Raw genomic sequence first — 24702 nt, 5'->3', positions numbered from 1 at the left:
CAAATTGATCAAGTCAATATAAGATGCATCGAGGATCTACAACATGAAACAAAACGAATCATAAAAAAATGTAAACAAAAAGACCATCATGTACCCAAATTCTGGTGGTCTCACGAGGTAGAACAAACCTGGCAAGCGAAACGACAAGCTCGTATCAACTTTAACCGAACAGGTAGTATGGACGAACTGATTGATCTAAAGCGAAAAACCGCCATATTCAATCGTAAAAAGAAAGAAGCGCAACAGAACCGATTTAAGGAATTTATCGCGAGTATAGACCCTCGCACTCCTTCAAAAATTATCTGGAGTAAATTGAAGAAACTCAATCGAAGCAAATATTCTAATGATGAAGTGCTCGTACACGCAGATATAAATATAGCCCAGCAATTCCTTGACAAATTCTTTCCTTACGAACCCTTATCAGAAATACCACCAAGCTTTACACCGAATTATGATATAATTACTGTGGAATTCTGGGATAGATTTCTATTCAGGAAAACCGCGCCCACTGCACCAGGTCCAGATCAAATATCGTACAGCATGCTACGGCTGCTAAACAATGATGTGAAGCAAATCATTATCAACGATCTCAACAAAATTTGGAAAACTAACGAAATACCATTCAATTTGAAATCCATTAAAGTGGTTGCTATTCCTAAACCAGGAAGAAATCCGGAACAAATAGATGGTACAAGACCAATATCCATGATAAACTGCTGTCTGAAAATACTCAATGCAGCTATCCTAGCAAAACTCCAGCAAAAATTAGAACAGAATCACATTCTACCTGATCTTTCTTTCGGCTTCCGAAAAGGACATTCAGCCATGAGCTGCATTGAATATATCACCAATACTGCTTTATCGGCGAAACGCAAAGGATTGATTGTCGGTGCCATTTTTGTGGACCTCTCTAATGCATTCAATGCTGTAAAACCAGAGATATTAAATGATATTTTAGAAAAAAACGATATTCCCTTGGAGTTCAGAAACTGGACTAGAACTTTCCTAACCAACAGAACAATCCAACTACAGGTAGGAAAACAACAATTAATACGATACGTACATCAGGGACTCCCACAAGGGGATGTACTTTCACCCACACTATTCAATGTGTATACAGCAAAACTTCACAGCATACAAATCGAAGGTGTAACACTAATACAATACGCTGATGACTTCTCAATAATCGTAGAGGGAAACTCGATAGAACAAGTGAATGAAAGAGGTAACCTTTTCATGTCAAGATTCGCCCAATGCGCGAAAGAACTGAACTTCACAATCAACGCACATAAAACAAAATCGATTCTATTTCTAAACAGTCCAAAAGAAATGAAGATATCAATCGATAACGAAGATATTGAAGCAGTTAGATGCCACAGATGTCTGGGAATCCTAATTGATAAGTCACCACGCTTTGGATCTCACATCAGAGAAATAATCCGGAAGATGTCTGATCGTTTGAACATGCTGAAAGTAATCAGCGGAATGAGATACGGAGCCCACCCAGAAACGTTAGGCATGGCATATAATGCATTGATTAGAAGCCTTATCGAGTATGGAACAAGCATATACAGTCTAGCCAGTGACACGAATCTAAAAAAATTAGACACCATAAACAATCAGTGTCTTAGAAGGATAACAGGATGTACCAAAACGACCCCCAGGAACACCTTACAAGCAATAGCTGCACAACCTCCGCTGAAATTCCGACGAGCGAATGCGCTAGGGAAGCTAGTGGTTAAACATTGTTACACAAGATCTCCTATTTGGACACAAATGCACCAAGAAACCCTAGGAGAAGAATTCTGTGAGAATCAACGGTACTCTGCGATTGAAAAAACAGCTTACGATCACTGTCACATGTTTCAACACATGTCTTCAATGATCGCAGGACCATACAAATGGGGAGACGTATCCGTGAATACCACCCTAAAGGAAGGAACCTGGATAAAAAAGAACACAGACAAAAAAGTACTAAAACAACTATCTTTATCACTCATACATGGTAAATACAATGGTCGACAATTTATATTTACCGATGCGTCGACGGACGGTAGAACGTGTGGAATTGGTATATACCATGAAAACTTGAACTTCAGGCTTAGTCTTAGATTACAACAAACCGTATGTATAATGTCTGCTGAAATCGAAGCCATCTACGTAGCATTGCAATACATCAGTGTTCAAGACCTGCGAAACGCAGTCATTATGACGGACTCCAAATCCGGCTGCGAGTTCATCCGGCGAAATAAAACGGCGACTGAGAGAGACGAAACAATTGATAACATTTTGAAGATGGCATCTAAACACAATACTGTAATCCAGTGGATCCCAGGACATATCGGGCTGAAAGGAAATGAAACAGCAGATCAACTCGCGAAAGCCGGTATCAACCAGGACACCATATGCAAAAATAAAATTTTCTTACATGATGCTATTAACTATTTCCGTACTATAAACGAAGAGAAGTCGCAACAATGGTATCTAGAGTACGCTGCTGAGCTTGGTAAGGGCAGAAAATTTTTTCAAATACAAAACACTATTCCGTCAAAACCATGGCATCATAATTTAAAACTAAACAATATCGAAGTTCGCACTCTTAACCGCCTACTATCTGGCCATGATTATTCAAAATACTGGTTACATAAAATGAAACTCACAGACGACTGCATCTGTGATGTATGCGATGTTCTTGATAACTCGGAGCATGTCATATTTTATTGCGCTAAATACGCAGAGGAAAGAACAAAATATCACCTAGATGAATATCTCAACATATATCAACTTTTTGAAAAGAAAAACGTTACACTCCTTCAAAAGGTTGTTTATTTCCTCACAGAAATAAACAGTATAATTTAAAAAATAAAAAAACAAATTAAATAAAACGAACCACCAGTGGAAAGAAAGTTAACCACTACACTGTCCGACGGCAACATGAAGACCAAAGTCAACTGACTATAAACAAATCATCGCTGGCGATATAGCATACACTGATGCCATCCCCATGTCTTAGCTGCAAGCAAGGCAAACAGAGCGAAGAAGAAGAAGAAGAAGTGTCACTATACGACACTTCCGGTGAAACCCTCAACGAGTGAACACGTCGTATCGTGTTAGTGCGGTGAAAATTCGAGTATTTCGCGAGAAAGAAAGGATTTTCATCCGTACTTCGGTGACTCCACGTTGTCACATAGCGAGGGTTTCACTTGAAGTCCAGTGAAAAGAAAGTCCATTGGACTATAAACGAAAGCTAACTGGCAATATAGCTAAATCGCTGTGCCATCAATCGGCGTCATCTCAAGTGAGGTGACGCCACCAGAAGTGAAGAAGAAGAAGAAGTGTCACTATAAGGACGGCTAAAACCACTCACGGTCCATCTTGACTGGTTTTGTTTTTATAAATAATGGAAGAACAATGCAGAACCTGCATGGTGGATATTGGTCATCAAGATGGATCAAAATCAGTATTTAGTGATACACCAGAAGGACATACAATTGCTTCTTTGCTTCTGAAATATTGCTGCCTGAGTGTAAAGTTGCGTTGCTCATACTGCTTCAATTGTACACTAACATATAATATCTTCATTTTTCCAGATTTCAGAACACGACCAACTTCCGAAACATGTCTGTGATCGTTGTGTGGAAGAACTACTGGCGTTTACGAATTTCCACCGTCAATGTGAACTTTCTGAACAAACTTTTCGGGACATCGGTGGAACCATGAACAATGACGTAGCCGTGGGTGATATTGACGTCCTAGATCAAAAATCTGCAGCCGATGAACAAGAAATCGAAGACGACATCCAGATCACGGGAAACAGCCAACAATCCGTCAATACGGACACACAAATTGATTTTCCAATTGTCGAAGCACTAGAGGAAAACTTGACCACAGAAAATAATCAAAACCTAGATCAACTGATTGATCATAATGGAGATGATATACAATTGTGCTATAATGTAGTCGAAATGATGAGTTTCCGATGTTGCGTATGTTCGAGCATCTTCTACAGTCAAGAGGATCATCAGGAGCATGTTGAGTTGGTGCATGAAATTACGTTCCCACGAGATGCTTCAGATGCTAGGACACAGCCTGAATGCTTCATATGCCAACAAGTGTATGCTACTTTAGAGGATCTAGAATTGCACCAGGGGACCAGCTTTATGGAACTGTTTCAATGCAATCATTGCGATAACATTTATGAAACCGTCGACAATGTCATACAGCATTACGAGCAAACGCATCAGCTTGGGCCGACAAATAATAGTGAACACAGTTCTTGTTCCGTCGAAGAACGAACCGTCGAGAAACCAATGCCGAGAAAAAACAGCTCAAATACTAGCACATCATCGGGACGCTACTGCTGTGTAACACATTGCCACGCAAATTTTTCGAATGAGAAACACTTAGTTGAACATGCCCAGCAGAAACATGCGGTGAAACTGAAGTATAACCAAGAGAAAAACACTCCAAATAAACCATTTGTTTGCAGCGTTTGCTTTCGCTCGTTTGGCTCTATAAAGAATCTCAAAGTCCACCAGTTTGTTCGTGCCAACGTCGTTCGTGGAAAGCATTTTTTGTGTAGCCATTGTTCATTCCGTACAGGTAGTCGTAATCTGCTAACCATCCATGAACGATCGAAACACAGTGGAGAACGACCATTTGAATGTTGTTATTGTGACAAACGATTTTTCAGTGAGCTACATCTGAAAAATCATATGATATGCCATTCATCGGAGCGTCCCTTTGAATGTTCAATCTGCCAGAAAAGTTTTAACAGGAAACGAAATATGGAAGAACACATTCGTTCATGTCACTCCGAGGATAAACCGTTCAAATGTGAGTTATGTACGGCTCGATTTAAAGTACCCCAGCATCTACGTATTCATACCAGGATCCACTCCGGGGAGAAACCGTATAAATGTTCCTATTGCGATAACAGCTATTACCACATAACCGATTGCAAAAGGCATGAAATGGTGCACACCGGTGAAAAACCGTACAAATGTGACAATTGTGAGGCGGCTTTTACCAGGAAGCGAACGTTGAAAATTCACGAAAGAACTCATTCAGGGGAGCGACCTTACTGCTGCGTAATTTGTGGGAAAGGGTTCTGCCAGAATGCCACACTCAAAAAACATATGCATCGTCACGAACGTATCGGCGATGACGCTACTGAAGCGGTAGAAATGCTCGCCGATTACGATTAATCATATTTTCCAAATTCAAGAAATTACATATATTTCAAAGAGAATAAAAGGTGATTTTTTTGAGGTTAGGATTTTCATGCATTATTATTTGCTCAGTATGCTCTGACATTTCATCATGAATAGACTTACTAACGAGCAACGCTTGCAAATCAGTGAATGGGCCCTAGAAAAGTTGGCAGAAAATCCGCTTTTTTATCGACAAATTTTGTTCAGCGATGAGGCTCATTTCTGGTTGAATGGCTACGTAAATAAGCAAAATTGCCGCATTTGGAGTGAAGAGCAACCAGAAGCCGTTCAAGAACTGCCCATGCATCCCGAAAAATGCACTGTTTGGTGTGGTTTGTACGCTGGTGGAATCATTGGACCGTATTTTTTCAAAGATGCTGTTGGACGCAACGTTACAGTGAATGGCGATCGCTATCGTTCGATGCTAACAAACTTTTTGTTGCCAAAAATGGAAGAACTGAACTTGGTTGACATGTGGTTTCAACAAGATGGCGCTACATGCCACACAGCTCGCGATTCTATGGCCATTTTGAGGGAAAACTTCGGAGAACAATTCATCTCAAGAAATGGACCGGTAAGTTGGCCACCAAGATCATGCGATTTGACGCCTTTAGACTATTTTTTGTGGGGCTACGTCAAGTCTAAAGTCTACAGAAATAAGCCAGTAACTATTCCAGCTTTGGAAGACAACATTTCCGAAGAAATTCGGGCTATTCCGGCCGAAATGCTCGAAAAAGTTGCCCAAAATTGGACTTTCCGAATGGACCACCTAAGACGCAGCCGCGGTCAACATTTAAATGAAATTATCTTCAAAAAGTAAATGTCATGTACCAATCTAACGTTTAAAATAAAGAACCGATGAGATTTTGCAAATTTTATGCGTTTTATTGTTTAAAAAAGTTCTCAAGCTCTTAAAAAATCACCCTGTAAATATGTCAACTAAAACTAGTGTTGTAATTTCGAAGAATCTACTCATATTTTGCTAAAGAAGAATCCAACAGGATAATTATGTTGATGTGAGCCTCATATTAACATAAAATTTTTTTGTTTCCTATTGAAAAAATCCTCGTAATAAACTAACCTCAAGAGCAGTCATCTCACCAAAGAACGAAAACAGACGAAAGCAATATTGCTAGATGTTTGTCTCTATTATAACGTTAACAAAGAAAGCTTACCTCAGTCGGCGTCGCAGTTGTGGATTTTTTTCCGGTGGATCACCAATTCGCGCCGACGGACATACGCTGCCGTACACTGGTCACACTTGTGCGGTTTTTCTCCAGTGTGTTTGGATCGTTCATGTCTAGCCCGATCCGTTCCATGGGCGAACCTCCGTTCGCAGCCTTCCCGACAAGCGAAAGGCTTTTCGCCCGTGTGGACCCGCACATGAATGTCCATTGCTTCTTTGGTACGTAATTTTTTCGGACAGTACTGACACTCCCAGGGGAAAGCATCTCCGTGGACGTTACGGCAGTGGCGCTTCATCAACGATTCATCACGAAAACTCAAGCCACACCCGGGCTCCGTACAAGGGACGTTTTCGAACGGAACATGAATTTTACGGTGATGTTTTAAAACCGATGGCTTACGGAAAGCCTTTCCACAAACATCACACACATGCTCCGGTGGGTGCTGACTGTGCTCACTTAACTCGTGATCACGCAGTGCATGTAGCTTATGAAAGTGTTGGCCACATTCCTGGCAAGCGTGCTCCTCCCGATTTTGCTTATAGTACTGATGATGCAAAAGTTTGGCATTATTTTCAAAGGCTCTTTGACAAATCGGACATATGTGTTTTATTCCTTGGGCAACATCTTGTAAGTGGGATAGCTCGTTTTCCCGTCGTTTACCACCGTGAACTTGATGTACATGATCCATCAATTTGTCTTCGTTCGTGAAACGCTCCCAACATCTTACAAAGCAGCAAAAGTATTTCAATTCTGATTTCGCAGTTCCTCGTATTTTTTTACGAGATGCGCGACTAATAATTGTATTATTCTGATGATATTTTCCTTCATTTACCATTGTTGTTTTCGTTTTCATTGAACTCTCCAATTTCAATCGATGTTCAAGAGAATTTTCTTGATGTTTCTCTAGATGACTCTTCTGGACAAACGGTTCATCACAAACAGTACAAAGGAAGATGTCACTGTATGAATAGTACTCTATATGTTTGGATAATCTATCTTGTGTTTTGTACTTCTGATAGCACATTGGGCAGGTATAACTATTGTCTGGATAGTAGTTATGTGCATGGGTATCTTTCGAATGTTTCATTAACTCATCTCTATTTGAAGCAATAAAACTACAACCGCAACATCTATCTCCATCGATTTCGAAATATTCAAAATCATCAAACTTCAGCCTTTGAGCGATTCTGTTCTCTGGAGGTATCTGAAAATGTCGATCCTCTATTTGTTCCAGTGAATACTCTTCCAGTTCCATTTCCAATCCTCGCTCGCCTGAATTATGCTCTTCAAGCCTTGATGAGCTTTTGTATTGCTCGGCGGTTAAAACTTGTGCATTTTTACATTCGTCGTCATCAATTTTATTTGAATCTGTTGCAGTATCCTCTTCTAAATATTCGTATTCGAAGGTATCGTCCTCACTGTCAACCATTTCATGCTTAATAACGTTTGAAACGGGTTCTTCGAAAAGACTTCTACAAAAGATAGTAACGAGGTAAAGACAGTAAAGCAGACCTTTCCGAATTTTACTTACTCAACAAGTGACTGTAGAATTTTTTCTGCCTCTTGAATTTGCGCTCGAAACGAAACACCGGACTTGAGCTTTTCCGAACATTCATTACAAATGTGTTGTGGTTTACCGTCATTTTCTTCGATCTGAAAAACGAAATCAATTCCGACCGATTCAATAAAACGTACGAGTACAAAATAAATGCTAAACCATACGAGAAACACAAAACAATTGCACACTTACCGGTGGGATATTAGCAAAATCTGACATCAGCTCAGACAGACTTTTTCCATCTAGGTCACTGACAGTAAACAAGGAAACTGTCGGCAAGCCGTTACAAATACGGCAAGATGATACAATATGATTATTATTCATTAAAACTTTACTTTTCGCAAAGCGACCTAACAAGGAAACCGCAACAAAACTTAAACAATAATACTAGAATACTTATTGAACAGGTCGTATCTGTCCTGTTCTTTTGAATCATATACCCGCTTGTGAGGGATTCCGATAACCGACCAAAACTTGACTACGGAAGCTGTCAAAACTCAAAATATCGTTTCGACGTCTAAATAATTCAAATTTATTGCGAATATTTCCTAGGAGAATATCACTCTAAACTTTGTCTGACCTGAACCAAAGACATCATATTAACAAGATATCCAGCTCTCACATTTCCCGAACAAATCATTGGCAACATCCTTTTTTGTGAGCATGGTGCCCTCAGGCGAGTCCGCATCGAATCTCGTACACTGAGAAAATTTGTATAGTAACCATAACGTTTGCCATGCTGATTTCAACTATACGCTTAAATGACCAATGACCATTTTATGAGATAATTCACCATCTGTATTGTATAAAGTACTATATAACAAAAACTATAACTTGAAAATACTATTTATATTCGTGACTTTTCTGGTATGGTCATTCTGACAATGATTGTCATCTCAAAACTAAGATCAAATAGATAAAAAAAATCACACTTGTGAAATCGCTAATGATACATTTGAGAAGCAAAGTAGTTATTGCTACCATATCAGTATGTTCTTCTTTACAATATATTAATGTTACCATGAATACAAGTTGTCTAGAAGATTGTGAAGTTTCAAAACACTATTCATATTGCTCATATGAACACAATTCAAGTGGTAAGTATATAATCGTATAGTGTTTTTCAACCGACTATGTATTTATGTGAGCTGACTATACGAATTGTCATCTACTCTTTCATTAGGACATAAAGTTTCAGTATAGCGGAAAAAATTTACGTGGACAACGTAATTGGAGTGATGGATGCGAAGTTTTTGTGTTTTGTGATTGTGTGTAATTTTTCATTTACATTGGTCTTGAAGGTAATTAATAAAAGCTTTATAGTCTCGATAACGGTTTTGTTTTCAGTGAAATCGAATCATTATGTAAATGAACTTCTCGTATACGAAAAATGAGTCCATTATCGGTCGCCGGGGAACAACACAACACAAGAAACGACGATCTTCTTCCACTTCCCGAATCGAAATCGCTAGAATCAGAAGGAAAAAGTAGCAAGATATCTCAGTAATTGATTGATTCTAATAGGTGTCGAGGATAACTTCTTGACTCGGCTGTTGATTTCATCCTGGTTGATCATTATTGCATCGGAACCGACTACGACACGATGCATCTGCCACTGCAGCATGAAAATTCCTTCCTGATGAGGCTTCTGAGTCAAATATTGATAAGTTTGCTATCTGAACTGTTGCCAATGATTTGTTCGGGAAATGTGAGAGCTGGATATCTTTTTAATATGATGTCTTTGGTTGCATGCAAGACACCAACGAGCACAATTATGAATTCAAAGGTTCCCATAATAAATACAAAAATAAAGATGATGGTGAAAGCGACGACACGACCTGCCACTCGCCTATCGAAACTGTATCGCAAATTTAACTACCCCTCAGTAACTGGTAATGTCAAAACGAAATCTCCTGAAAAAATGTTGAAACTGGCAGCACAAGTTGATATATTATTGATTTTGAATAACAGTTACCATAACCTTGGTTACTGGTTTTAAACAGATTTTAGAATGTAAACAAAATATATTTTGATGCCATTCCACAAGACGATCGAGGACGATTTTGGCCGCTGCCAGAGGCTTGTTTCAATTATAGTGGGAATCCTGTATCTACTAGAAATGGTAGCTGATAAAAATTCGTTTCCAAAATGTATACTGCACCGTGTCTTGGATTTTTCTTAGCAGTACAATTTCTATCAGCTGTCGTATAATAGCTAAAGCGACGACACGACAAAGCCATGAAGAATGTAAATAAAACCAATTCCGATTCGTATGTCAAACCTCGGAAAAGGCTTGTTTCAATTGTAGTGGGAATCCTGTATCTACTAGAAATGGTAGCTGATAAAAATTCGTTTCCAAAATGTATACTGCACCGTGTCTTGGATTTTTCTTAGCAGTACAATTTCTATCAGCTGTCTTATAATAGCTAGAGCGACGACACGACAAAGCCATGAAGAATGTAAATAAAACCAATTCCGATTCGTATGTCAAACCTCGGAAAAATGAAATTGGGATTACCGACCGGCTTTAAGATCGTCTTCTCGCGGTAATTTGCATGTGCTCCAGCAAGCAAGTTTGTTTTGATGTGATATTCGAAGATAATATGAGGAAAAATGATGCACCATTTTGCGTGTCAAATCACAATTCGTGGGTAAAAATTGGCCGATTGGTTCTGTGTGTGATGATATATTCTTCACTCAAAACGATTGTTTCATACTACTAACGATGAATGATGATATATTAAAAGGTGTTTGATTGCAGCGAAAGGGCATACTAAATAAATAAACAAAATGATCTTGAAATTATCGAAAGTCTCTGACTATAGATAAAGGAAGAAAACCAAATCAAAACAAAAATGGGTAGCAAGGATATATTAGTAAAATCATCTCCAAATGTTGTTTAAATACTGTGTCTTCGTGAAATTCAGTTTTTCATTTGAATTTATCCATAATTTTGTTTGCTATTTCATGGACATGTCTTACGAACACGTTTCTTATTTTTTAAATAATGGGTGAAATAAACCAACATTTTAATGAAAAATGACTGGATTGATTTTTTTTTGTTTCTTTCCAAAAAAGTTAAAAAATATCCCAGGTGAATGTTTTTCATTAATTGTCTTAATGCTGGCTGACTTACGTTGCCGGTCGGTTAGCGAAACGCTGACGCTACTGTTTAGTTTTAAGTGTATTAAAAAGTTACAAAATTCATACAATACATGATTTTACAACTATTTATCAAATAATTTTATCGAATGGAAAAGTGATATCCGTAAGATGGTGCAGAGATGTGTTCAGTTGCATCACATTAAACGCCTCCGGGGAAAACACTTGGCGATGCTGCTGTACATGCATATTGTTCAAGTCCATTTCTAGCTGCATTTTCAAAAAGACGGAGAAACACAAAGAAATCTGTATCAGCTAAATGAAAAAAATCAAAGATGTTTAGAGTGTTATGACGATATGTTTACATACCAAAGAATTCGTAGATTCAAGGCTCATAAAACACACCAATAAAATTTGAGCACTCACCATTATCATAGCTTTCACTGATATTGCGGTAGCGTTTAGAATCGTCGATTTGGTTGGTCCATATTCTTGAAATGCTCTCAGGAAGTGGAGCTGAGTGCAGAAAATTAAAATTTATAGATCTGTTCCACAAATTTCTCAAACCATTTGTTTATTTTTTCGGGGGTTCCTTTTTAAATAATTCATAGCAACTTAAACAGTGTTGCCAAAAATAATATATTTATCATTATCAAGGGGTCGCTACATTTGTGGTAACTGGCGGTAAATCACTCACGAACACTTTTTATTCGATTTTTCTTCGGAGTGTCTGGTCGTGTCGTCGGTGAAAGCAAATTCAAAATGCGTAGGAAAATTCAGCATCGAAATATCATTGAAGACTCTTCTCTCTTTCGATTAATTCTTCAGTGATATTTCTGTGGCTGAAAATACGTCATCAAGTTTCGCTGACATAAAAAATCACTTGGTGGTTCAGAGTTTGGTGGATGCTTCTTTCATGAATTTTTCAGTCACTGAGTGTTTAAGAATATTTTTTGAATTGATTTTTTCACGAGTGATAATGAAATGAACTTCTTCTGATCATGATTTTGCCAACACTGCTGATATTAACACCTACTAAATTTTATTTATGAAATACATAACTCTCATGGGCTCACGCATTAAATAGCTACTATAAGCCACTCCATCAAAACAGCATGGAAATTAGGGTGGAAAATATTCACATAACTGTTTACGTAACTTTAATATGATTAAATAAGAGAGCAAGTGACAGTGGCTGAAAATACGTCATCAAGTTTCGCTGACATAAAAAATCACTTGGTGGTTCAGAGTTTGGTGGATGCTTCTTTCATGAATTTTTCAGTCACTGAGTGTTTAAGAATATTTTTTGAATTGATTTTTTCACGAGTGATAATGAAATGAACTTCTTCTGATCATGATTTTGCCAACACTGCTGATATTAACACCTACTAAATTTTATTTATGAAATACATAACTCTCATGGGCTCACGCATTAAATAGCTACTATAAGCCACTCCATCAAAACAGCATGGAAATTAGGGTGGAAAATATTCACATAACTGTTTACGTAACTTTAATATGATTAAATAAGAGAGCAAGTGACAGTTTATCTCTGTTGTACTTTCTCTTTTATTAATAATCAAATGGTTTTCATGTTTATCACTCAACCGACGACTAAACCGACGACACGACCAGGCACTCCGAAGAAAAATTGGAATAAAATGTGTCTGTGAGTGATTTTCCGTCAGTTACCACAAATATAGCGACCCCTTGATAATGATAAAATTAATATTTTTAGGCAACACTGTTCTGGTTCTGCTATGCGTTATTTGTCAAGACACCGCAATTATAGAAATAAACAAACAAATAGGAAAAGTATCCCGATCCATTGTCAGTATCCACGAAAATGCAGTCATGTATTTCCAAATCTGTTGCAACACAAAACGAAACTGAATTTTCAATCATGTATATTTGCTAATAATCAAGTAAAATTACTGTTTCTAGAACTCGAAAAAAAGGTGGAGCAGGATGTTTATTTCGTCTATTATGCATTCAATTAAGACCAAAAATATTATTTCGTAACACTAGAAGAACCCTCACAGAAGTTTAAATCAATGGAAAAAGAACGAAAATGAAATTCCTGCGTTCTGTGATGTCGATTTGAAACACCATTATTAAATTTAAGCTATTTTCAAAGATCCTTTATACATTGAGTCAGTAACGAAAAAATGCATTTATTTATGTTTTTTCTCTGCTAAATCATGCTAAAAAACTTGATTGTTATTCATGAAGATTTTTATTGAAGAGGCGTTTCAAGTCTTCTCAAGAGAATTTTACAAGAATTATCCAGATGTCATACTAAAACTATTCTAGGGTTAGCAAAAATCATAAAACAAAAGTTTGTCTCAATGGCGTGAAAAAATAGTAATACTGACGATACGATCTACTTATAGGAAAGTCTTAGTCGCATAATTTGAATATATTATGAAAACTATGTAACAGTTACAATACATTATTGAATGTTTCTAATGAAGATGGTGTGAGATGCCGATGTAGTTGATTGGTAACTGCTATGCTATCAAATTTCCGGTGCATACAATTACTGGTAGTGCAAATAAAATGATATATATCGGTATCGCAAAAACATAGCGCTTCACTTAACTTTTAAGGGCCGACTCTTGTTCTTAGGTACAGTGGTAAAATGCGCGACTGGTATATCGATTCGGAGTTAGTTTTGTTTATCTACATAAACATGCCTTTGAACAACAGTATCCAAGGTATCTGTTATTCGAAATCAATAATTTATCAAATCGAGTTGCCAGTTTTAACAAATTTTCGAGCAATTTCGTTTTGACATTTCGAGTTACAGAGGGGTAGTCAGATTTGCGATACAGTTTTAATAGACGAGTGGCAGGTCGTGTCGTCGACTAAACTCTGTATAAAATGATACCCGAAGTCATTGATTTAAAAACAGAATTTTAAAATCCACGAAAACTTCTTAATTACTTCACAATAATAGAAAAAGTCGCGCAGTAATTTCGAATGACTCGGTACTCGCTGAGAGTAAGTCATAATAGTAAACGGCAAAGAAAAGTGTTCTCTTTCGTCTGGTGTTAAATTTAATACTCTATTTTTCATAACTCGCCTCCAATTTCTTTCGAAAGTGGAAGTTGACAGGTAGCTTATTTGCCGTTATAAAAGACGCGTCAAATGAACAGAGAAAAACTATCACTTGCTCATATCCGCTCGGCCTTTGGCTACCTGGGCAGCCATGGTTACCAGACGGCTACCAAAATTGTGTCAGTGACGGCTGTCAAATCCAATTTTACAAAACATAGTCGCCTGTATCTTATGGCGTTTTCGTTTTTAATTTGCACTACACCGGTGCAGTGCTACACTGAGGTATGAATAAACGAACAAAAATGACGAAAACATAAACAGTAACCATTGACTACAATAAACGATTCCATTGCACAGAGCTACACCAAACTTTTGATGAGTGCTACACCAGTGGTATCAGTGCAGAAAAAGTGTAGCACTGGTGTAGTGCAATTGGTAAAAACGAACGGTTTCAGTGCAGCTTTCGCTACACCAGTGTAGTGCAATTTAAAAACGAAAACGACATTAGTTAGCCGAACGTTTTCATCTCTTCACCATCCTTGAAAACGTCAAAGATTTCGATTTGGAAAAATTCTGGTGGACACGGGTGTATCGTTTGAGTTGTATGTCTGGCATCGGTGAGGCAGTCTGTAACCAGAATGTCTGCCAGCCATATTTTTCCCGCTGGCAGCGTTTAGTCAGCCTTCTGGCAGCCAGGCCCATGCGGGTACGGCCATTTGAAAAATCAACCGAGATATACACTGGAGAAAATATACTAAATATTGAGCTCAACGTTGATTATATTTCAAAGGACAATCAATATACATCAATATATGAAATTTAATAAAAACATTGATCGGAAAATTTACGGGAATTCCTAAATAGAAATTGAAATCAAAATCGAAACATTGATCGATGTTTTTCTTCATTTGCTGTCAATGTTAGTTTCAAATTCCTTTGAAAAACAGCTGATGTGTCAGTAAATGTGCTGGCGCTTAAATCTCGGTTGATTTACCAAATTGCCGTATGAGCAGTGACAGTTTTTCTTTGTTAACTTTTTCGTTCGATTGTCGTGACGGGAAGTTTTTCTTGGATTTTTCAAAATCTGTTTAAAAGGTGAAAGTTTTGGGAATCGGTTTATACAAAGAGTTGAGTGATAAACGTGAAAACCGTTTGGTAATTGATAGAAGAGAAAGTAAACATAGAGAACTGTCACTTGCTTATACGGCCTTCAGAAAAATCAATCAGAAAATAAGCATCAAACATGTTTTTTTTTTGAAGACTTCTGAAAATCATGGTTTTCGCAGACATTCATCAAAATGTACAGACTTTTGAAATCACCGCTATTATTTTTTTTTGCTCATTGAACCGATTCCGTGCATCATTCTCTATATTGCCCACATTATCGAAATGACTGAATGAGCAATAAATTCTTGCTCGACTGCTCGATTTTTCAGTGCTCGATCGTTTCAGTACTAGAATTTTTGCCTCAGTTGCCCACATTATCAGATTCGAATGGATTCCGAATCGATTCCGAATCGGCGAGAAATTTTCATTCGGAATTTCCTTGTGTGAATTTCGCCTGAGAAGATGCGGACTGAATTGTCAATTCGTCGTCTTCTTCTTTTTTCCCGATTTTGCACGATTTCGTGCTGATTTTCAGTTTATTTTTAAACGAAAACATTATATAAATGAATATACAAATTTAAATCTTCATGTTTTTTGGATATACATAACTAGTAGATAACCAGTTCTTCTTAGAATCCCAACATAAACTGTTGAAATTCGATGGAAATTAACAAAACGGCCTACCTTGGTCAGCATCATGTATACGTCTAGCTGGAGTGGCTTAAATTTTACACTAACACATTCATAAAATGAGCGAATATTCAATGACATTTATAATGTCACTGTCAATCAGGTTGATCAAGCAGCCAACTCAGGCGAAAACTCTAGCACTGAACCGATCGAGCACTAAAAAATCATGCAGTCGAGTAAGAATTCATTGCTTATTCCGGCATTTCGATAATGTGGGTGGGTGCTCGATTTTTTTTAGAAATTAACTGAAAATCAGCGCGAAAACAAAAAAATCGGGAAAGAATGAGAAGAAAACGTATTCACAATTCATTCCGCATCTTCAATTCCGATGGATTTCTGAACTAACCGATTGGAGGCGAAATACATTCGGATTCGGTTGTTGCCCTAGATTTGAAATTTATTCGGAATTCCTTATGATTTCCACATAAAATTACGAATGAAAATTTCTCGCCTATTCGAAATTAAAAAGGAATTCATTCGAATCTGATGATGTGGGAGAACTTGAGCCGAGGACATTGTTTCGAATTTACAGTTTTTCAACCCTGCTTGAAAAATTTAATATTTTCTCCGGCAACTCAGAAAATAAGAAAATATACGGAAACAAATTTCTGTTTCGCCTTGTACAGGAACATGCATGTAGTTAAAGAGAAAATAACAATAACAAGAATAGTACGAAACTGACAGAGCCAAATTCAAACTTGAGAGGGAGCGAAAGGAATAAAAGAGTGCAGTGAAGAACAGAAAAGCCGTTTGGTTCAGCATCAGGTAGCAAATATTTGTAACGCGCTTTTGTGAATATAATTCGAAGATATTTGTTTTTAGATAGCAGGAAGGTTGCTCCGCAATGTCCCAATTCAATTATATGAACGATCTGAAAGACATCATTACGATGGATGGTGAGCTGACCAAAGGCCCAGCACCTCGATGGCAAAAGAAACTAGACATGTCTGCTGCATCGACTAGTTTTAATGTTAGCACAATGAACAGCTCCCGCCCGAAACTTTCTATGTCCTTTAGCAGTATTCAACCATCAGTACCACCAGGAACTCTTAGTGGGAAAACTCCCAAAAAATCTGGAAGCAATGGTTCAAAAACTACCCCGGGTAAAGGTAAAGGACAAACGCCGAGTCAGAAGCAGCCATCGGGTGGAGATAGATTCATTCCCAATCGTAATACAACTGACTTTGATTTAAGTCATTTTATGGTTAAACAAAACGAAACAAAGAAAGATAATGATGGCGACGGTAATGCAGAAGAAACTCAAGGAACTAGTGATCAAACCAGTCCTAAGAATGTTGAAAGAATGAAAATTCTCTCCGAGGCAATGAAAGGCTGCGATATCAGTAATAAGCGGATTCTGTCTTATCAAACCAAAGCACCCGCAGCGCCTGATGGACATATGAACCCTTTAAAAGTAGTATACTCAGTGAAAACACCGATGTCCACAAAAAGTGGTTCACGTTTTATTCCAAATGCACCAGAGAGAATCTTGGATGCGCCAGATATTATCAATGATTACTATCTTAATCTTATGGACTGGAGTGGGGACAATGTGGTTGCAGTGGCCCTTGGATCATCAGTTTATTTGTGGAATGCGTCTAGCGGTAATATAGAAGTACTTTATGAGAACGAAGGAAGCGATCATGCATGTTCGCTGAGCTGGATTCAGGTAATGCTCTCAATGATCCTTGATTGCTTCGGTCTAACAACTTCGTTTGTGTTTGTAGGAGGGCCATATTCTTGCTGTAGGTACCAGCATAGGAACACTTGAGCTGTGGGACTGTGAACAAATGAAACGACTTCGCGTTATGGACGGACATTCGGGACGAGTGGGAGTGCTGGCATGGAATTCGTATATCGTTTGCTCCGGTAGCAGAGATGGGTCCATTGTTAATCACGATGTTCGATCACGTGAACATAATGTTGCCGTCCTTCAAGGACATTCGCAGGAGGTGTGTGGGCTTAAATGGTCCACCGATGGAAAGCATTTAGCAAGTGGGGGTAATGACAATCTTGTGAATGTGTGGAGTGCCGCAAACGGCGCCCCACATACTACTACTACGCCTCTACATGCATTCAATCAACATCAAGCGGCTGTTCGAGCTTTGGCATGGTGTCCATGGCAGCCGAACACATTAGCGACCGGGGGAGGTACTGCCGATCGATGTATCAAGTTTTGGAATGTCAACAACGGCCAATTGATTAACTCAGTCGACACAAAATCACAAGTGTGTGGGCTTTTATTCTCTAAAAATTATAAGGAACTGATATCGGCCCATGGATACGTGAACAACCAGCTGACGATTTGGAAATATCCGTCGATGAATAAACAAATTGATCTGTTGGGGCACACGGGTCGTGTTTTGCAAATTGCCATGTCCCCAGACGGAAGTACTGTGATGAGCGCTGGTGCAGACGAAACACTGCGACTCTGGAACTGTTTCGTGCCGGACCCGTTACTGTCCAAGAAGGAAAAATCTGCCCAGCGAGAGAAACCGAGTCTGCTGAAGCAAAGCATCCGATGAGATGATCGTTTTTATCTATCTCGTTTGAAAATATTCACGTCTGCGACTAGATCGTGCTTTAGTTCCAATTTATTGTAATTTTGTGTTTGACTTGTTTCTTTTAAAAATAAAGACTAATAAGACTGCGATTTTTCTTGAATACTGAAAAATAAATATTAACTCGTTTTTGCGTTTTTTGTATCGTTTATATTTGTAGTCGCTATAATAAACTTGTTTATATTCACTTCTATTCTGTACGTCGACCGATTCGAAATATTCCGATCGAATGTGCAATTTCCATTCTGCATTCCGTTCGAGTTAAGTATGAACTCGAATATCATTCGTTCGAGTTGTTGAATTTTCGAACATTACTCGATCGACTTGCGTACGTATTACTTATGTTCGGTTTAGAATCGTTCTAATTTGTTCATACAAGTGTGACGATTTCGTTTACTAAGAAATAAATAATATAGAACGTGTAAGAAGTGTTGACAGCTTTGATGGTTGATGTTCGAAATTTCAAGTGCTCCCGAACGAGAGTCGATCGAATAATACAAGTCGAACGGAATAAAGAATGCAAAATTCGAACTCGAACGAAAGTGTAGATTCGTTCGTATCACAAATCCGTCGGATTGCAGAATAGGGGTGATTGTCACAGAGTGCGAGTTGTTTGAATTTTCTTAATGCTCGAGCAAAATTCTGACGCGTTGTTCCTATTGCTTCGATTTCTGTTCCCAAATGAAAACAAATGTCAAATATTTGATCGTACCAGCATTTACGCTGACTTTGTTCTCATGTTTTGGTTTGTTACTCGCTATGGTGATGATTGCATCCAGTTCCGGTGAAACCCTCAACGAGTGAACACGTTGTATCGTGTTAGTGTGGTAAAAATTTTAGTATTTCGTGGAAAAGAAAGGATTTTCATCCGCACTTTGTCGACTCCAGTCCAGTAGTCCAGTGAAAAGAAAGTCCGTTGGACTATAAACGAAAATTAACTAACGAATAGCCTAAGTTGCTCTGTCATAAATCGGTGTCATGGGACTGGTATGCGAGTATGAGCAGTAATATCATTATCGCTCATTATGTCACTAGTGTTCCAAGATATTTGAACTCGTCAATAACCTCGTATAGTACCATATCAATCCCCACCTCGGGTGGACCACCACCACCGTTTGGGCTGCCTCGTTCTCCACCAGCCACCATGTACTTAGTCTTGGTAAAGTTTATCGTCAACCCTACTCTCGCAGCTTCTTTCCTGAAGGGCACAAAAGCCTCTTCCACAGCTCTACGATCCACACCAATAGGATCAATATCGTCCGCAAAACCGTGAAGCATGTGAGACTTATTGATGATGGTTCCGTTTCTCTGCACGCCAATAATTTAAACTAAATTGATAAGTCGCACGAACAGTATTAGGATACAGGGCAGCCCCTAGCCCTAGGGAAAAAAATAAAAACAATTTGTGTTGCACGTTTCCGTTCTTTTTATTAGTGAAAAACCTAACAATTATTATCTTGCCTTAATCAACTTTGATTTTGCGTGTGTCAAAATTACACTGAACCATTTGGAATTTGCTGTCTAATATGCTTTTCTTCCGGTGATACGGAAAATATAAAAAAAAATTGTGTATGATTTGTTTCTTCTTTTCAGTTACGCAAAAAACAATAGTTATAGCAAATACGAACTTTACTTGTTTGCCGTTCGAAAGTGCCTTTTTTTGTAAATTTGTTACTTCATCCTATATGAACAGTGTCATTTTTTAGTTCAACTCTTCATGCATTTGCTACAGAGATTTTATTAGAGCATCATAAAAACTGTCTCATATAACTTCACTTGCATCTTCTATTATAGGTCCCAACCAAGTAGGGGGTAGCGTGGTTTGCGTGTTTGTTTCGCGATTGTAGTTATCCTATATAATTTATAGCAATTTTTGCATTCTTCGTAAACAGTAATAGCACAGATAGAGTCTTCTGTCTTAAAGAGAAGTAGAAGTAGTTATAATAGTCATAAGTATAATAATCATCTCTTTTGTAATCATACATTACCGTTAAAAAATAAAAGAAAGCTTATTAACAGAGTCTTATCGAGAACATTTGAAGGATAACGGAGAGTTACACAAAAGATAATGTCCAACGACAATCGTTGCACTTTATAATAATTCTTCTTTGCCGTCCAGGGCAGCAATGAAGCAAAATATTCCAATGTCGTAGTAAAGCCTTCTTTTTCCTATCAGAGTACTGTTTCAGCTCAATGTAGAATACAAAAACCAACTATGCGCGTGTGCTTGACACTTTTCTTGCTGCTCTAGTAATTGTTTTCCTTGTTTTACCTACATTAATATTCTTTTTTTTTTATTATGCATAATTTTCAAGTGTTAAAAACATTTTTTTCGTTTCACGTTCTCGAACCGTCTTGTATACAGACTTTTCCACTCGCTCATGTTTCTTTTTTAAAAAAGGTACTTGCTAGAAAAAAAAAACAGAAAAATAAAGAAACGTACCAAATCAACAGTTCAATACGTGTCCCCAAATTAGGTTTTCGGTTGAGCCACCGGTGCTCTGCTGTAAGATCGCGATAAGACTGAGTCCTTGTCCGTGTTGTTCCCTGCGGCAACCGCAGCAGATCCTGCCGCAGCGAGAGCCAGCTCGCTGGCGGTCGTTTCTGCGTTCGTTGGTGCAAACTTTTCATAGGTTGGGTGTTGCCGTGCCAGGTTTTCTACCTGCTGCCAAAGTTCTTCCCGTCGGTTCAACTTCTCCTGCTCGTTTTCCTGCTCTGCCATATACTTACGGTGGCATTCATCAAATAGTTTCTGATTCATCTCCATAAACAACTTGATGGCGTTGTAAATCAGCCCATGGATGGTTTTGTTCCAGTGTGTTTTCGAATTGCTGTTCAGAGCGGGGAACATTATCGGTAGTATTACTTTCGAGTTTTCCGATATCAGCGACATGATGTATTCATTGTTCCAATAGTATAAGGCCCTTTCTGCCACTTGGAAATGTGGACTCGAGACGCACTTGGCTATCTGACGAAACAGTGGTTCCATTACTTTCTGGAACTCGGCCGGTTCAATAACATCTAAGATCTCCTCTAACTCGTTCAAAAACATCACCTCCTTGGGACTGTGCGTTTTGGGCCAAAATTTAAGCAAACACTTGATGACGGGCTGTGTTAGGCTTGGATCTTTTTCCAGGAATTGGACCACACAGTACGCTAACTGAGGGTGGTACACTGACAAACTTTTTACTTTGTGCAGCGGAAGTAATACTTTAAGCAGAAACTGTTTATGCTCTTCCTTTAGCGGAAGAGCGAAACCATTAATAATACTGCCCAAAATCTCCAAGAGTTCAGCAATTCCGTTGTGATGCTCAGTTTCGTAGATAAATTTATAAAAAATATTGTTGATCTGCTTCCGAATAAATGCTCTAAGGCCGAGAAACTTGCCATACACTCGATGCAGCACAGTTTTCAGGAAGTCGCGTTCTCGAGGATCTTCAGAGTCGAACAGTTCCAACAAATTAAGAATGAAACCATGATCGATGTACCGTTTGGCTACACCCGGTTGGAAGTCCGGCGATTCAAGAAACCTAAAATGCAAAACATATCTTATATATTGAAACCCCACACTATCACACTTGCTAATCCATACGGACCTCAGAAATAGTTCGTACACAAACTGCAGATGTGGCCAGCTAGCCTCCAGTGTGGGTTCATCTTCTTCTGGATCAAACTCGGCACCGTTGGGATTAGACGACGGTGGCAGTGTACGAAAAAGATTCATTGCGAACATCTGAACTGCTTCCGGGTAGATCGGTTCTGTAATGATTTGCTGCTGACTGCTCAGGTACTCAACCATCTCTTGCAGAGCACAACGTTTGATTTCCTTGTACTTTAAATCATTCAAGGGTTCAGTGAAGTCAAACAAAACGCAACACTGACGGAGTTTCTGTATGAACAGCTCTTCTCGGTCGCTCTGTTGAGTATCTTTCAACTGTGGCAATGTTTCAATTTCGTTCGACTTCGGAATGATGAACCTCGAGGTTGAACTGCTATTGCTGCTAATACTTGTTGGTCGTTTATCGAGATTATTTTGTTTGCTGGCATTGTTAGATCCAGCAAACCCTGCAGCACCTCCGCCTCCATTAGTTCCGTTTGTCGTAGATGTGGTTGTATTTGTCGAATTATTATTATTAGCCGTCGTAGTCGAATTGCTATTCATAATCATTCCGTTTCCGTCATCGTTCATCGTCATGTTGTTACCTTCGGTATCCCGATCCGGCTGTGGCATTCGTCGTCTTTGCTGTGTATATTGCCGAAATGCCCAATCTTTCCGACACGAATACTTCGCGGATTTTAGTAGTTAGTATACTACACAGCCGTTCTCTTCTACCTTCTATCTTTGCTTTGAAAAGTGCACCGAAAAAGGCTAGAGTTCACACGCCGAATTATACATTCGAAACAGTTTGCCGTACGTCGTCACGTAATGCAAAATATAGCAGACATTCGAACAGACAATACTGAACAGAAAATGAATACCCGACCGCTTTTCCTTCGTGAAAAAATCCACTTCTTTACGAACGCAAGTAAAAACACTCCCAAATTTGACAGATGTGAACTCGATTTTCACTCTTTTTCGATCGCGTTGCGATTTTTCCACGGTAATAATGAAAGCGGTTACAGCTGTGTTAGTGAAAATTAGTGAACGTACTCCGCGACTAACGGATCTTTGAAAACTGCCCAGCAGGCTTGAATTTTTCGTGTTGACGAAGTCGACTACAAAGTCGATATACACTGAGAAAATATTATGGTAAGGATATTGATGATCCGAGATTTCTGGTAGTTTCAACTATAACCGGCCCTTACATGTGACAATATTATTGTCAATCCATGGTAATGTCAAAATTTTTATCTGCTACCATTCAAGAGGCTATTTGATGGCATGATCTAATGTCACAGCTTGGATTAAAACAACCGTTCGATCTTCGTTGTGATAATCATGGTGCAATTTGCGTCGCTAGAAATAATGGGTATATACCACGTACAAAACATATAGACATCCAATATCACTTCATTCAAGATGGGCTGGAATAAAACATTGTATGTGACCACCGAGCAACAAATCGCTGCCGGTCTATCATACCCACTGGGTAGTATTAAATTGGAACGCAACCGGTTTTCGATGGGAATGAATACATCATCTTGAGGAGGAGGTGTGGTTTATTTCTACATTGACTGTTACTAGTACACGCAGATAAACAGAACACATTGAATTCTTATATTATTTTATTTGATTTATATCGTTTATTTACCCACGGTCTTAACCTAATTATGGTCGTTCACCGGAATTGGGGTACACACTAAGAATTAATTCCTTTGTTCGGTAATATTTTTGACGAGAAATTTCGGTAATCTATAGAAATGACCGATGTTTCGGTACATGAGTTATATTCTACAAAAATTATGCAATTCGTTCGAGGGTAATTTCTGGTGAACTCGACGGATTGTGTAGTGTTTTGGATGGCGCTCATCATTCCGGTAAACCGAAACATTTGACCCTTTTTTTGTGGAATGAAACCATAGCCACAAGAAGTTGGAATTTCCTTCATTCGTTTTTGTGAATATGTGTTGTTTTTTGTAATCCGAAAATCCAGAATTATAACCAAAGGAAAACAAACAAACAAAAAATTACCAAACAATCAGTTAGATCCATTTGGTTTACAGTTTACGGTAGTTGTCTGAAAGTTCAGCAATTACCGAACGATTGGTAATCAATTTAATTACCGAACTGATTACCGAACGATCAGTTGTTGAAAATTCGGTAAAAAATTACCGAATTCTGCGAAATTTTCTTATTGTGTAGGGATTTGGGGGAGATTCTAATAAATTGAGTCTTTAAGTCAACTTCAAACAATTGTTTGAAACAAATAAAATTATTTTTTGAAATAAAATTTGAATCAAATAAAACTCTTTTTGAATCAAATTTAGTATGGCAATGTATATTAGATTCAAATATATTGAGATATGGATTCCAATTTCAAAATTTTATTGAAACAAATCAAAAATTTATTTGATTCAAATGTTTGTTACAGTACATTGAATGTGTTTGAATCAAATATGTTGTAGGATAGATTCAAATAAAAAATTATGTTGACTCTAGAATTGAACTGAATCAAATATACTGAGTCTTAGCTTCAAATTCATGGGTGTTGATTAAAGTTTTTCGTCCTTGAATCACATGCCAGAGATTATTGATTCTAAAACATTTTCATTGAATCAAACAT

General features: G+C 38.2%; 4 protein-coding genes across 5 annotated transcripts; 2 read left to right on the top strand and 2 right to left on the bottom strand.

Moving 5' to 3' along the window:
* Positions 1-3087: 3087 nt before the first annotated feature.
* Positions 3088-5973, top strand: LOC131431814 (zinc finger protein 260-like). 2 transcript variants are annotated; one of them, XM_058597711.1, is made up of 2 exons: positions 3088-3526; positions 3591-5971. In XM_058597711.1, exons 1-2 carry the CDS (start codon positions 3401-3403, stop codon positions 5205-5207), a joined length of 1743 nt encoding a protein of 580 aa, XP_058453694.1. In that variant the 5' UTR covers positions 3088-3400; the 3' UTR covers positions 5208-5971. The 2 variants fall into 2 exon arrangements, with proteins under 2 accessions (XP_058453694.1, XP_058453695.1); XM_058597712.1 differs by having other exon boundaries at positions 3394-3531; positions 3591-5973.
* A 367-nt stretch (positions 5974-6340) lies between these two features.
* LOC131431813 (zinc finger protein 16-like) lies at positions 6341-8321 on the bottom strand. Its single transcript, XM_058597710.1, has 3 exons — positions 8151-8321; positions 7932-8053; positions 6341-7872 (listed from the first exon to the last, which is right to left on the bottom strand). The coding sequence occupies exons 1-3, from the start codon at positions 8280-8282 to the stop codon at positions 6390-6392; spliced, it is 1737 nt and encodes a 578-aa protein (XP_058453693.1). The 5' UTR covers positions 8283-8321; the 3' UTR covers positions 6341-6389.
* An 8281-nt stretch (positions 8322-16602) lies between these two features.
* Positions 16603-18563, top strand: LOC131431810 (cell division cycle protein 20 homolog). Its single transcript, XM_058597708.1, has 3 exons — positions 16603-16682; positions 16740-17586; positions 17645-18563. Exons 2-3 carry the CDS (start codon positions 16762-16764, stop codon positions 18440-18442), a joined length of 1623 nt encoding a protein of 540 aa, XP_058453691.1. The 5' UTR covers positions 16603-16682; positions 16740-16761; the 3' UTR covers positions 18443-18563.
* Positions 18564-19886: 1323 nt separating this feature from the next.
* On the bottom strand, positions 19887-23059 carry LOC131431809 (serine/threonine-protein phosphatase 2A 56 kDa regulatory subunit gamma isoform). The gene is made up of 2 exons (XM_058597707.1): positions 22075-23059; positions 19887-22008 (listed from the first exon to the last, which is right to left on the bottom strand). Exons 1-2 carry the CDS (start codon positions 22707-22709, stop codon positions 20952-20954), a joined length of 1692 nt encoding a protein of 563 aa, XP_058453690.1. The 5' UTR covers positions 22710-23059; the 3' UTR covers positions 19887-20951.
* Between the last annotated feature and the right edge of the window lie 1643 nt (positions 23060-24702).

The sequence above is a fragment of the Malaya genurostris genome, chromosome 2 (assembly GCF_030247185.1).
Source record: "Malaya genurostris strain Urasoe2022 chromosome 2, Malgen_1.1, whole genome shotgun sequence".
Classification (NCBI taxonomy): Eukaryota; Metazoa; Arthropoda; class Insecta; order Diptera; family Culicidae; genus Malaya; species Malaya genurostris.
Note: the sequence above shows the minus strand (reverse complement) of the source record. Positions and strands in the feature narration are given on the sequence as shown.